Source organism: Aotus nancymaae, unplaced genomic scaffold, assembly GCF_030222135.1.
Source record: "Aotus nancymaae isolate 86718 unplaced genomic scaffold, 86718_ANA_hifiasm-v0.15.2.pri h1tg000053l, whole genome shotgun sequence".
Taxonomy (NCBI): Eukaryota; Metazoa; Chordata; class Mammalia; order Primates; family Aotidae; genus Aotus; species Aotus nancymaae.
Genome location: NW_026988467.1, coordinates 23,020,886 through 23,035,591, shown reverse-complemented (window position 1 = coordinate 23,035,591; position 14,706 = coordinate 23,020,886). Strand labels below are relative to the sequence as shown.

Below are 14,706 nucleotides of genomic sequence, written 5' to 3'. Positions count from 1 at the left end.
TAGGACAATCGAATTGGGAAGGGAACCAGAAAAATTCCTGGTTCCGAAGATCCCACATAATAGAGGTAAAGGATAAGAACTCTAAAATCAAACAGGTTTGGATATGAGTCCCAGCTCTGGCACTTACTAGTAGAGTGACCTTGGGCAAGTCACTTCAATGCTGAGCTCAGTTTTCTCATCTACAAAATGGACAATAGCCTTCAATCTCTCAGATATAAGGTTAATGACTTAATGAAATACAGAGCATAACACATCTCCTGGGTTATTTTTTTTTGCTACCATTATTTTACTATTGCTATTGGTTTACAAATATTACTAAGTTACATGAATAATAACATGAGAGGGACCAAATATTTAAATGGCTTCTATAGTCCCTCCAGCTCTAATAATTAGGATTCTACTATGTTGACAACAATTAATAATTTTCTATTTGGGCTGGGCGCGGTGGCTTATGCCTGTATTCTGGCATTTTGGGAGGTTGAGGTGGGTAGATCACCTGAGGTCAGGAGTTTGAGACCAGCCTGGCTAACAGTGAAACCCCATTTCTACTAAAAATACAAAAATTAGTCGGGCATGGTGGCAGGCGCCTGTAATCTCAGCTATTAGGGAGGTTGAGGCAGGAGAATCTCTTGAACCTGGGAGAAGGAGGTTGCAGTGAGCTGAGATTGCACCATTGCACTCCAGCCTGGGCGACAGAGAGAGACCCCGTCTCAAAAAAAAAGAAAAAAGAAAAACACCTGAATCTTGTGTGAAACTATAACATGAGAGACCTAAATAACTCTAGCCCCAACAAACTGCATTCATGAAAAGTCATTCTCGAAAAAATACTACCAAAGGGTCAGGAGGGTAGAATTTGTAAAGGAATAATAACATGGCTTTGTCACCTGCTTTGCTCTTTCTCTGGGGTTTCTTGGTGTGTAGTGAACTCTTGTTTGAAGCAGGTTGTAATAAGCCAATCCTAATCTCTAAATTTGGGAGATCCCCCTAAATCTTTCCACATGCTCCCCTAATCAGACCTCTGGCCAAGTACATGGCAAAGAGGGGTTTTATGGTTTGGTACAGCCTGTTTTTTTAAGAGATGGGGTTTCATCATGTTGGCCAGGCTGGTCTTGATCTCCTGGCCTGCCTGAAGTAGTCTGCCCACCTTAGCCTCCCAGTGTGCTGGAATTACAGGTGTGAGCTGCCATGCTGGCCAGGCCGGTTTTCCTTATCAGTTACTATGCAAAACAACTCAGTATACCTGGGATCCAACAGGCCTTGCTCCACGCCCCAGGCCATCTCTCTCACGGCATTGCTGATCTCATGACGAGATGTGTATGCAAAACAGACATTGAGGAAACACCTGAGGGGGTAAGAAGAGAATAATTTATCAAAGGGGGACAGGGACTGATGACTAAAGTCACTGATTATAGACAGCACTTTCAGCCTTTCCCTAGCAAAACAAATACACACTGAATGTTAACCGTGGATACCTCTTAAAGGTGAAATTATGAGTTTTTTGTGGTTTCCAAGTTTTCTTGGAATAAACATGTTACTAATTTTATAATAAGACAAATACTAAATGGCTCCTTTTTTTTTTTGAGACAGACTTTTGCTCTTGTCACCAGGCTGAAGTGCAATGGTATGATCCCAGGTCACTGCAATCTCCGCCTCCTGGGTTCAAGCGATTCTCCTGCCTCAGCCTCCCAAGTAGCTGGCATTACAGGCGCACACCACCACACCTGGCTAATTTTTGTATGTTTAGTAGAGACAGGGTTTTGCCATGTTGGCCAGGCTGGTCTCTAACTCCTGACCTCGGGTAATCCACAGGCCTCGGTCTCCCAAAGTGCTAGGATTATAGGTGTGAGCCACCGTGCCCAGCCACTAAATGGCTCCTATTGCCCTCCTAACCCTCTTCCCTTCTACTGTACACTGGCTTTCAGAGGAAGACTCCACTGTGATACTGGCACAAACAAAGGAAAATAGGAAGGGGATTTGATGTAAAACAAGTCCACTGCCAAAACACATGTTATATTTCAAAGCCTCACATCATGGAGTTTGGATTATTGAACTCTATTTCCCCTGTGCATCTATATGACCTCCCACGGTCATCCTATCCATAGGTTAAAGGAGTGGAACAGAAAAAGAATTTTTTGAAGGGTGTCTTCAGACGACAGGGATGAGAACTGCTGTATTCTGACCCTATCCCCTGTCAAGCAAAAACAAACATATTTATTCGGTGGGGGATGGGCACAGAAAAGAAAGAGAAACTATGTGTATTTGTCAGTATATACACATATAACATGGTATTCCAGAATCATGTCTGGTGTGCCCTGCAGACGGAAGGGGAAAGTTTCTAAGCTGTTCAACCTACTCTCTCATTTCCCCGTGCACCAATGCAGACCAAGGAAGGCCCAGGATCTCTCTCTAAAGCCAGCAGGGAGTTAAAGATTGAAACAGGTCCCTAGAGGAAAATCTGAGAACTTACTTGTTATAGTTCTTTGTGGCCTGTACAGCTTGTGCAATCAGCTCTTGGAGATCCAAGGGTAACAAGTGCAGATCACCCAGGACCCGGATACACACCCCGTGCTTCTGCAGTTTCTCCCTGATTAGGGAAAAGAGGCAGTGTTGGGATAGAGCCCCTGCTGAGCTGCAGTGAGCAAGCTGCTTAGGTAATAACTCATCACCAGTTTTTTGAGTGCTTTCCTGTGTATCAGACACTGTTCTACATGTATTATTTCACTGCATTCCCTTAACAACTCTCAAAGAAGCTTACTTCAGTGCTGAGGCTCAGACAGGACAGTCAGCTAGGGACTGCCCAAGGTCATATAACCATCAAGTGCTCTGGCAGGATTGAAACCCAGCCTGTCTGATTTGAGAACCCAAACTTTTTTTTTTTTGGAGTCTTGCTCTGTCCCCCAGGCTAGAGTCCACTGGTATGATTTCAGCTCACTGCAACCTCTGCCTCCCAAGTTCAAGTGATCTTCCCACCTCAGCCTCCTAAGTAGCTGGGATTACAGGTGCCCACTACCACGCCTGGCTAATTTTCATATTTTTAGTAGAGACAGATTTTCACCATGTTCTGGTCTTGAACTCTTGACCTCAAGTGATCTGCCTGCCTCAGCTTCCCAAAGTTCTGAGACTACAGGCAAGAGCCAGTGCACCCAGCCCCAAACTGTTGTTTTTTTTTTCCTTTTTTGGAGACAGGGTCTCACTCTCACTCAGGCTGGAGTGCAGTGGTATACTCATGGTTCAATGTAACTTACAAATCTTGGGCTCAAGTAATCCTCCTGCCTCAGCCTTCCAAGTAGCTGGGACTAAAGGCATGCACCACCATGCCCAGTTACTTTTTATATTTTTTGTAAACATTAGGTTTCACTATGTTGCCCAAGGTGGTCTCAAACTCCTGGCCTCAAGTGATCCTCCTGCCTGAGCCTCCCAAAGTGCTAGGATTACAGGTGTCAGCCACCATGTCCAGCAAGAACCCAAACTCTTGCCTATGCATCACATGACCTCACGTGTCCTTGTTGGGAAGCTGCGTTTTATGTATCTTTGAAGTTTGTCCCATTTGAGAAGTGAATAAAATCCTCAAGGAAAGGAGCTGTATTACTGGTTACTTTTGTTATGTTCTAGTGAAGTATGATAATGGTGACAGCTAATATTCTATGTTTACTAAATGCCAGATACCGGTCTAAGTGCTTTATATGTACCAACACATTCCATCCTTACACTAACCTCTGAGATACATACCATTATTATTCTCCTTTTACAGATGAGGAAACTGAGGCACAGGGAGGTTAATATGTTCAGACAGCTGATGAATGGAGAACCAGGATTTGCACCTAGAGAGTCAGCCTCCAGAGCTTGTCTTCTTAATTATGACATTATATTGCTTCCATGCAATAACTCCCAAACTCTGCATACAGTAAGAATGAATTCAACCAGCTTCTCTCACCTGGAAATGCTATGCAGAAACTGAATGCTTCATGTTTGGAAAATGGGAGCTTAATAGAAGGAAGTATACTAGAAGACCTTGATTCAGCTCCAGCTAGCTTGTGGCATAGCTCTCCCACTAGCTTGATGTGTGACCATGTGTAAGTCCTTGTCTTTCCTCTTTTAAAATTTTAACTTACTTTTTTTTATTTTAACTAATTTATTTTTTCTGAGACAGGGTCTCACTCTGTTGTCCAGGATTCACTCTGTTGTACAGTGGTTCAATCACAGCTCATTGCAGTCTCAACCTCCCCAGGCTCAAGTGATCCTCTCACATCAGCCTCCCGTGTAGCTGGGACTACAGGCATGTGACACCATATCCAGTTAACTTTTTTGTATTTTTTTTGTAGAGATGGGGTTTCACCATGCTGGCCATGTTGGACTCAAGCAAATTCCTGAACTCAAGCAATCCGCCCTCCTTGGCCTCCCAAAGTGCTGGGATTACAAGCGTGAGCCACCCTGCTCAATCTCTTCTCTTTACTAGGGTTTAGTTTCCCAACTGATGAAACAGAATCAGGCCAGTGGTTTCCCACTTTTCTTTTAGCCAAAGAAGCTTTCTTCAAATCAAATTCTACATAGAAGCCCAATACATAAAATAGGTAAATGTAACTCAGCACCCTCTACCCCACTCCCACTAGGTTCTTTCTACACCTCCTCAGACCGTTGTTCTGTGACATATTAATGGAAAAGCACCTGAGGTTTCTTCTTGCTTTGGCCAGGACTTCATGATAAACGAAGACCATTTTCTCTACTACTGGCTGATCAGAGCAATCTCATTAGCATCTCTACTGCCATGCATTTTGATCTTGCAGGAATTTAAGATGGCCTGTCTCTCAGAGCACAGCGTAGTAGACAATAGCTCAGCTCTGGAGTCAGAAAGATCCAGGTGTGTACCTTGGCTCTGCCTGTCTGACAGCTGTGTGACTCAGGACATATGCCTTAACTTCTTTGGTTTTTACTTTCATTCTCTCTAAAAATGGGCTAATATCTTTGTCATGGGAAAACGTGACTATAGGATGAGTGAGAATATATTTTAGGCTCAAGCCCTGGCATATATGAAGGACTTTACAAAGTCCTTAGTGGGCAGTATAGAGGAATCTGAACATGTGGGATGTGCCCCCACGCCTCCATCCCCAGGTCCTTAGGTGTAAACTCTGAAACACACAGGCTCTGCTGGGGACCAGGGAGCAATGTCTGTAGCCCAGAGTCTCACCATCCTAACACAGACAAAAAGAAGCCTGGCTACCCTCCCTACAACCCACTCTTCTAGGCTCACTTTCACTAGAGTTCTAGGCTCAGTGTTCTCTCATCTTCCTGGTATAGGTAGGAGATGGCCACACAACAGTTGTTACTAAGACTTCTGGGGCAATTCTGGCTGGTAAGGGTTCCATACTTTGAAGCAAGCAGTCTCCACTGAATTTCCTCTTTGCCCCTCTCTAGCTTTATTCCCTAAGTTAAGTCTAAACTTACAGCTAAGAATGGTACTGACACTTTCCCATAAATGCCTCTTATGCATCATCCTGTCCCTCCCAAGAGTCTATGCAGGGGGAGTACAGTAGCCTTTTAGGTATCACTGTGCAGCAGAAAATGACTTCCTCAATGTTTTCTTTCACTCTACTCCCTTGGTCATAGTTTATTGGCTCTGGGGTAGAAATCTGACAGAATTTAGGGATCCCAATTAAGGGATTTTGTTGATTCTGGACTGCTCTTTTGAAGCAGAGAAAGCTGGTCTACAGAGAGAGTTAGAAGTAAATGTATACAGAGGTTCTACCTAGTGGATTTTAATTCCTGGTTTCAGTTTGGCTTGAGGTCAGCCGTACTTGTTCTTGAATCATGTGACACACCTCGATATCCCCAAATAAATGCCCCCTTTTTTATTTTAAAAATAAAAGGAAGAAACAAAGACTACCTTGTGTTTCTGATATTTGCCACCCAAGATATCTAATTAACATTAGAAAGAGTTGGGAGTCCATTAAGTAAGCCTCAGATAAGACTTTCAAGGGTTAGGATAAGGCTGGGGATGGTGGAAAAACATGCTCTCCCTTATGATAGCATCTTACTGTTCTTCCATCAAGCGGCTGAACTTCTGCCGGGCCAGATCCATAAGCCCATCTACCTCACTCTTGGATCGTTTGAAGTTCTCAATGCTGAATGCGTAGACCGTCACCTCTAGGATGCCCAGGTTCAAACACCACCGCAGAGTCTGAGAGGGGAGAAGGCAAGGAGCTAGGATACAAGGAAGATTGGAAGGGAAATAAGAGATACTTTTTGGTTCTGACTCAGAGTTGGAGAAGGGAGACAGACTTTTCTCCTCCCCAAAGCTAGGTAAAGCTAGGATAACACCAATGTTTATGTCAGAATTAGCGAATCAAATTAGCAGAAAATCACCACTGAAGAAACTGAAAAATGTGATCTTAGTGAATGTTGACAGCATTGTGCATTACAAGAAAGAACTCTGCACTGAGAGGGTAAAGAACTAGGTTCTAGTCCCTGACTCCATCATGCACTTGCTATGTGACTGTAATCAAATCATTTAATCTCTCTGGGTTTAAGTCTCCTTACCTGTAACATGGGATCACAATCCATCCCTTACAAGGTGGCTAACGAACAATATACAAACACAAGGTGTTATTACTCACAGCATAACTTCATTATTCTGGTAGATTGAGAGGCTGATGAGTTAAAAGAATAAAAGCAACAATTGGACAGCTGTGTAGCATTTAAGTCTGCAAAGGGTTTTCACATAATTTCATTTGATTCTTTGAACAACCACTTTAAAATGACACTATTGTTTTCATGCTTACTTTACAGATGATAAAACAGGCTCAGAGTTGAAGAATATGTCAAAAATCCTCAACTCAACTGTCTGATTCTATTATGTGGAGTTCAAGAACAGGAAAAAACCAATTTATAGTTACAGAAATCAGAATGGTAGTTGCCTAGAGAGGAAAAGGAGGAGGTGGAACAGAAGTTGATTGAGAAGGGGCACCTTTTGGAGAGACGGAAATATCCTACATATACATGTGTGTGTGTGTGTGTGTGTGTGTGTGTGTGTGTGTGTGTATGTATATATACATATGTGTGTGTGCGTGTGCGCACGTGTGTGTATTTTTTTTGAGCTGGAGTCTCGCTTTGTCACCTAGGCTGGAGTGCAGTGGCACAATCTGGGCTCACCGCAACCTCAGCCTCCCGGGTTCAAGTGATTCTCCTGTCTCAGCCTCCGGAGTACCTGGAACTATAGGCATGTGCCATCACACTTGGCTAACTTTTTGTATTTTTAGTAGAGACAGGGTTTCACCATGCTGGTCTCAAACTCCTGACCTCAGGTGATCTGTCTGCCTCAGCCTCCCAAAGTGCTGGGATTACAGGTGTGAACCACTGTACCTGGCTGGAAATGTCCTATATCTTGATAGGGGTGTGGGTTGGATAAATGAATGCAATTGTCAAAACTTAAAATCTGTGCATTTTGGCTGGGTGCAGTAGCTCATGCCTATAATCCCAGAACTTTGGGAGGCCGAGGCGGGAGGATCACGAGGTCAGGAGTTCAAGACCAGACCGGCCAACATGGTGAAACCCTATTGCTACTAAAAAAAAAAACAAAAATTAGCTGGGCATGGTGGCTCATGCCTGTAATCCTAGCTACTTGGGAGGCTAAGGTAGGAGAATTGCTTGAACCGGGACCCAGGAGGCGGAGATTGCAGTGAGCCGAGATTGCGCCACTGCACTCCAGCCTGGGCTACAGAGCAAGACTCCATCTCAAAAAAAAAAAAAAAAAAGAAATTACAACTCAAGAAGAAATAAAACTGGCTGGCTGTGGTAGGTCATGTGTGTAATCCTAGCATTTTGAGAGGCCGAGGCGGGCAGACTACCTGAGGTTGGGAGTTCAAGAGCAGCCTGGCCAACATGGTGAAACCCCATCTCTACTAAAAATACTGCCGGGTGCAGTGGGGCATGCCTGTAATCCCAGCTACTCGGGAGGCTGAGGCAGGAGAATTATGTGAACCTGGAAGGCGGAGGTTGTAGTGAGCCAAGACTGCATCATTGCACTCCATCCTGGGCAACAAAATGAGACTTTGTCTCAAGTAAAAAACAAAAACAAAAACAAAACGAACAAAGAAAAAGAAATGAAACCCAGACTTAAACGGAGTCCTCTGGGGCTGCTCTAATCCTGTACCACTAAAGGTGGAGAACTGTGTTGAGAGATGGGAAGCTGGAGGTTAAACGCAGACAACAGAAGACATTCAAGACATTCGAACAGAACAGAAGAAACAAAGCTGAACAGCTATAACCTCTTAACAAACATACAAGCAAACAACTCTACTGTCATCTTAGGAAAATTACCAGTGAGAACCTGACACTTGAGTAGCCTCAGGCCCTAAAGATCTTTCAAGGCAGCTACCGTGGATGGCCCATCTGGGTTGGAATCCACCACTGACATCAGTCAATATAGTTGCTAATAACAAATTTCAATATTTTGAGCACTTCCTTTATGTCAGGGACTGTGCTACATGTTTTTCATCGTGCCCTCTTATTTACCTTCAAATAATCTACTCAGAGAGAGACTGCCAACCCCATTTTATAGATGTAGAAACTGAGGCAAAGGAAAGCTACATAACTCGCTGCAGTTCACAAAGCCAGACGGCGGCAGGGCAGGACTGCCAATGAGTTCTAAGTGACTCCAGAGCTTAAGCTCCTAAGCATTATGCAAAACTCCTCTCAGTTACAAAAGAGAAGCCAGAGTCAACAAATGTAAAGACTTCTATAAGGTGCTGGTGAGAACCCCACTGCCACTCACTAAAGGAAAAACATAATCACTGGCCTGGCATCAAGCTGTGTCTCTGTGCTAGGACACTGGGACCTGTGAACTACAGACCACATTCCCAGTCTTCTTAAAAGTTTCACCAAGATTGTCATATTCCATTCTTTTGTTAAACTTAATGTTTTCTAATTTATAATATGCATTATACCATAAAATGTTCATGACCTCAGTGTAGAGTGATGAACTGGTTTGCCTGGCACTTTCCCCAGTTATAGCACTAAAAGGCCTGAGTCCTAAGAAATCCCTCAGCTTTGGCAAAGCAGAATGAGTAGTCACCCAATGATCGTCCAGAAATGTCACTTCTAAGAATTTATCCAAAAAGAGTACTTTTTTTTTTTTTAAATAGACAGGGTCTTGCTCTGTCACCAGGTTGGAGTGCAGTGACATGAACACAGTTCACTATAGCCTCAACCTCCAGGGCTCAAGTGACCCTTCCACCTCAGTAAGTAGCTGGGACCGGCTGGGCGCGGTGGCTCATGCCTATAATCCCAGCACTTTGGGAGGCCGAGGCAGGTGGATCACAAGTCAAGAGATCGAGACCATCCTGGTCAACATGGTGAAACCCCGTCTCTACTAAACATATAAAAAATTAGCCAAGCATGGTGGTGTGTGCCTGTAGTCCCAGCTACTCGGGAGGCTGAGGCAGGAGAATTGCTTGAATCCAGGAGGCAGAGGTTGCAGTGAGCCGAAATCGCGCCACTGCACTCCAGCCTGGGTAACAAGAGCGAAACTCCATCTCAAAAAAAAAAAAAAAAAAAAAAAAGTAGCTGGGACCATAGGCATGCACCACCAGGCTTGGCTAACTTTTTTTGTTTTTTTTAGAAACAGGATCTCACCATGTTGCCCCAGGCTGAAACAGTACTATTTATAATGCTTATTGTAATGTCAAGTAATAGTGGAGCAGTTAAATTATATCAGATCCTCCTGATAAAATGTTCTATAGTCATTGAAACATACAGTTAGAAAGCTTATATATACATTTTGAAAAAGACTTCTCCAGGCCAGGTGAGGAGGCTCACGCCTGCAATCCTAGCACTTTGGGAGGCAGAGGCACGCGGATCACCTGAGGTTGGCAGTTCAAGACCAGCCTGACCAACATGGAGAAACCTCCTCTCTACTAAAAATACAAAATTAGCTGGGTGTGGTGGGGCATCCCTGTAATCCCAGCTACTCGGGAGGCTGAGGCAGGAGAACTACTTGAACCCGGGAGGTGAAGGTTGAGGTGAGCCGAGATGGCAACCATTACACCCCAGCCTGGGCAACAAGTGTGAAATTCCACTTCAAAAGAAAAAAAAAATACTTCCCCAAATGTTGGCCTGATGCAGTGGCTCCTGCCTGTAATCCCAGCACTTTGGGAGCCTGCAGTGGTGGATCATCTGAGATCAGGAGTTCGAGACCAGCCTGGCCAACATGGTGAAACCCCATGTCTACTAAATATACAAGAAAATTAGTCGGATGTGGTGGTGGGCACCTGCAATCTCAGCTACTCAGGAGGCTGAGGCAGAGAATCGCTTGAACCCGGGAGGCAGAGGTTGCAGTGAGCAGAGATCATGCCACTATACTCCGGCCTGGGTGATGGAGCAAGACTGCCTCAAAAAAAAAAAAAAAAAAAAAAAAACAACCAAACAAAAAAAACACAACCAAACCAAAATGATAAGTAAAAATAAGGTTACTGAAGCTATAGATGCAATTTTATCAATGTTAAGTCATGTAGAACATAAAATAAGGATTGGATGAGGCACAGAATATAAACTATTGATTTATTAAAATAGTAAGAAGAGGCAATTTTGTTCTTATTTCCAGTATTTTATGGTAATTCACTGGATGATTACTTCTTTGTTAATGTCATTTTTTTTTCTTGAGACGGTGTCACTCTGTCACCCAGGCTGGAGTGCAGTGGCACAATCTCTGTTCACTGCAGCCTCAAGCTCCCTGGGCTCAGGTAGTCCTCCCACCTCAGCCTCCTGAGTAGCTGGGGGTACAGGTGTGCACCATCAAGTCTGATTAGTTTTTAAATTTTTTGTAGAGACAGGGTCTGACTATGTTGCCCAGGCTGGTCCTAACCCCTGGGCTCAAGAAATCCTCCTGCCTTGGCCTCCCAAAGTGCCTAGATTACAGGCATGAACAACCATGTCTGGCCAACGTCAAGATGAGATGTATAGCTAGCAAGAAAACAATAAAACACAGAGACAGATATAAAAAAACGCTCTTCAACCACAGCAAACTCAGGGCCTGGTTTTCTAGCTATAATCCATCTCTCCACAGACTGTTCATTTTGGGCTCTGCCATACACACCCACCTCAGCTAGCTTGTTGAAGCCCTGTGAGTGGCCTTCCTGCCGCTCCACCTGGCACTTCTTGGCATAGCGACGGTTCCCATCCATTATGAATGCAATGTGTTTTGGCATTGGGCCTGCCTGTGGAATATGAAGACAAATGATGAACAGGTCTCACATTCTTCAGGGATAAAGGAAGACACTACATCCCAAGGTGACAGGTTTGGGCTATGTGATGAAAGCCCCGACGAAGGGAATTGGGTACTTTGTGCTTTGAGCTCAGTAAAAAGATATTAAAGTTTACTTACTTACTTACTTAGTTACTTATTTATCTATTTATTTTGAGGCAGCACTCAGTCACCCAGACTATAGCCTTGGCCTCCCAGGCTCAAGTGAGCCTCCCACCTCTGCCTCCTGCTGAGTAGCCAGGACTACCAGCACAGGCCACTACACCTACCTAGCCTTTTTTCTTTTTTAAGAGATGGGGTCAGCTGGGCATGGTGGCTCAGGCCTGTAATCCCAGCACTTTGGGAGGCCAAGGCGGGTGGATCATGAGGTCAGGATATCGAGACCATCCTGGCCAACATGGTGAAACCCCGTCTCTACTAAAATTACAAAATTAGCCAGGCATGGTGGTGTGTGCCTGTAGTCCCAGCTACTTAGGAGGCTGAGGGAGGAGAATCGATTGAACCCTGGAGGCAGAGGGTGCAGTGAGCCAAGATTGCACCACTGCACTCCAGCCTCTCCAGCCTTGGTGATGGAGGGAGATTCTGTCTTAAAAAAAAAAAAAAAAAAAAAAAAAAGAGAGAGATGGGATCTCCCTATGTTGCCCAAGTCTCGAACTCCTGGGCTCAAGCAATCCTCTTTATCAGTCTCCCATAGTGCTGGGATTACAGGCATGAGCCACCACAGCTGGCCTATTTATTTTTATTTACATGTTTACTGAGCACTTACTACATGCCAAATACTATGCTGGGCTTCTTATACTTCATCTTATCATATAGGTCTATAAAGCAAATAGTATTATCTTCATTTTACAGGTGGAAAAACAGGCTCAGAGAGTTCTAGTGACTTGCATTAATCACATAGTTAAGAAGAGGCAAATGGGGATTCAAACTGATGTCGATCTGCTTCCAGAGTTAAACATATGCTCTTAACTACAGGCTTGGTTTAATTAGTCTGCAACTAGAGAGCAAAGGGAAAATGATTTTTTTTCTTTCTCCTTGAGACAGGGTCTTACTCTGTTACCCAAGCTGGATGAAGTGTGGTGGCATGATCTTGGCTCATTTGCAACCTCCACCTTTTGGAATGAGAAAGATCCTCCCACTTCAATCTCCCAAGTAGTTGGTTGGGACTACAGGAATGTACTACCACACCCAGCTAATTTTTTTATTTTTTGTAGAGACAGGGGTCTCACCATGTTGGTCAGGCTGTTCTTGAACTCCTGGCCTCAAGAGATCCGCTCGACTTGGCCTCCCAAACTGCTGGGATTACAGCTGTGAGCCATCATGCCTGGCCAGGAAAAATACTAATGGATATAGTCAAATGAAGATGGTGCCTTCTACAGAAAAAAAGGCACTCATAGGGCTGGGTGCAGTGGCTCATCCCTGTAATCCCAGCACTTTGGGAGGACAAGGCGGGCAGATCACTTGAGGTCAGGAGTTCAGGACCAGCCTGGCTAACATGTTGAAGCCCTGTCTCTACTAAAAATATGAAAATTAGGGCCATGTACGGTGGCTCACGCCTGTAATCTCAGCACTTAGGGAGGCCAAGGAGGGCAGATCACGAGGTCAGGACTTTGACACCAGCCTGGCCAAGATGGTAAAACCCTATCTCCACTAAAAATATAAAAATTAGACAGGCATGGTGGCGGGTTCCTGTAATCCCAACTACTTGGGAAGCTGAGGCAGGAGAACTGCTTGAACCTGGAAGGCAGAGGTTGTGGTGAGCTGAGATCAGGCCACTGCACTCCAGCCTGGGCGACAGAGCAAGACTCCATCTCAAAACAAAACAAAACAAAACACACACACACACACACACAAATTAGCCGGGAGTGGTGGTGGGAGCCTGTAATCCCAGCTACTCAGGAGGCTGAGGCAGGAGAATGGCTTAAATCCAGGAGGCAGAGGTTGCAGTGAGCTGAGATCACGCCACTGCACTCCAGCCTGGGTGACAGAGAGAAACTCTGTCTCAAAAAAAGAGACACTCATTCCTGATCTCTAGCCAACTACTGACACACAGGACCTGGGGCCCAATATTGTTGGATCTGCTGATTTTGCAAGAAAACCAAACATCAGGATTTTTATAAAAATTTTGTTTTTTGATACAAACAGAAGACTTTTTCTGAGCCAAACAAAACTTATTTGGAGCCAGGCATGGTGGCTCATGCCTGTAATCCCAGCACTTTGGGAGGCTGAGGTGGGCAGATCACTTGAGGCCAGGAGTTTGAGACAAGCCTGGCCAACATGGTGAAACCCTGACTCTACTAAGAATACAAAAAAAAAAAAAAAAAAAATTAGTCTGGCGTGGTGGCACACACCTATAATCCCAGCTACTTGGGGAGTCTGAGGTGGGAGAATCACTTGAACCCAGGAGGCAGAGGTTGCAGTGAGCCAGGATCACACCACTGCACTCCAGCCTGCGCAACAGAGTAAGACTCCATCTAAAAAAAAACAAAACAAACAAAACTTGGCCGGGTGCAGGGGCTCAGGCCTGTAATTCCAGCACTTTGGGAGGCCGAGGCAGGTGGATCATGAGATCAGGAGTTCAAGACCAGCCTGACCAATACGGTGAAACCGTGTCTCTACTAAAAGTACAAAAATTAGCCGGGTGTGGTGCCATGCACCTATAGTCCCAGCTACTCAGGAGGCTGAGGCAGGAGAACTGCTTGAACCTGGGAGGCGAAGGTTGCAGTGAGCCAAGATCATGCCACTGCACTACAGCCTGGGCGACAAAGTGAGACTCCATCTCAAAAAAAAAAAAAAGCAAAAAACAAAACCCTTATTTGGCTTGGAGCAGCTGTGAGTTGTCTACCGTAGCAAAAATGGACTCCTTGGCCTATTTTTTTTCCTTACCTGGGTGGGTTCTTCCCTGACTGCTTCCTCAATACTTCTTCATTTTCTACTTTTGTCTCCCACAAACAGCCTTTCTGTCCCCCAAAATCCATTCAAGTTATGCAGCCTGTTCTTCCAAACATACCACTGCAGTGGTTCCCCAAGGAGATACTTCCCATTTCCTGAACTGCTTGAGATCACTTGGCATTTGTGTGTGAGCATGTGTGGGGCTTGTATAAAGGTTACTGACTCATAAATTCATTACTACCTGCTGCTTGACAGCCTGTGGCTGAAAAACAAAACCAAGCTGACTGGCCCCAATCTCAAACCTGTCTTAGGCAGATATAATATTGCTGTGATTCCTAGAGAAAAAGCTGAGGGAAGATTTGGGGAAAAGGGGAGATCATAGTCTTCAAATGGCTGAAAGACAACCCTACTAATAATTAAGAACTGTTAGACATTTTGCTAAGTGCTTTATATTAATGTCTCATTTAATTCTCATAACAATTCTACAATTGTTAAATTCACATGGTTACTAAATGATAGAACAGGTCTTTCAAGCCAGGCGCAGTGGCTCAGGCCTGTAA

The 14,706-nt window shown here is 44.5% G+C and overlaps 1 protein-coding gene across 5 annotated transcripts in view; it reads right to left on the bottom strand.

Annotated features, from left to right (window-relative positions):
- The window catches only part of DHDDS (dehydrodolichyl diphosphate synthase subunit), a 37,756-nt gene that overhangs the window by 21,398 nt on the left and 1,652 nt on the right, over positions 1-14,706 (bottom strand). For all 5 annotated transcript variants that reach the window (XM_012440073.3, XM_012440077.3, XM_012440071.3 and 2 more), the window contains exons 3-6: positions 11,091-11,207; positions 6,033-6,175; positions 2,468-2,584; positions 1,241-1,342 (exon numbers count right to left, since the gene is read on the bottom strand). In XM_012440073.3, coding sequence (XP_012295496.1) covers positions 1,241-1,342; positions 2,468-2,584; positions 6,033-6,175; positions 11,091-11,207 — 479 coding nt within the window. The remainder of the gene's footprint in view (positions 1-1,240; positions 1,343-2,467; positions 2,585-6,032; positions 6,176-11,090; positions 11,208-14,706) is intronic.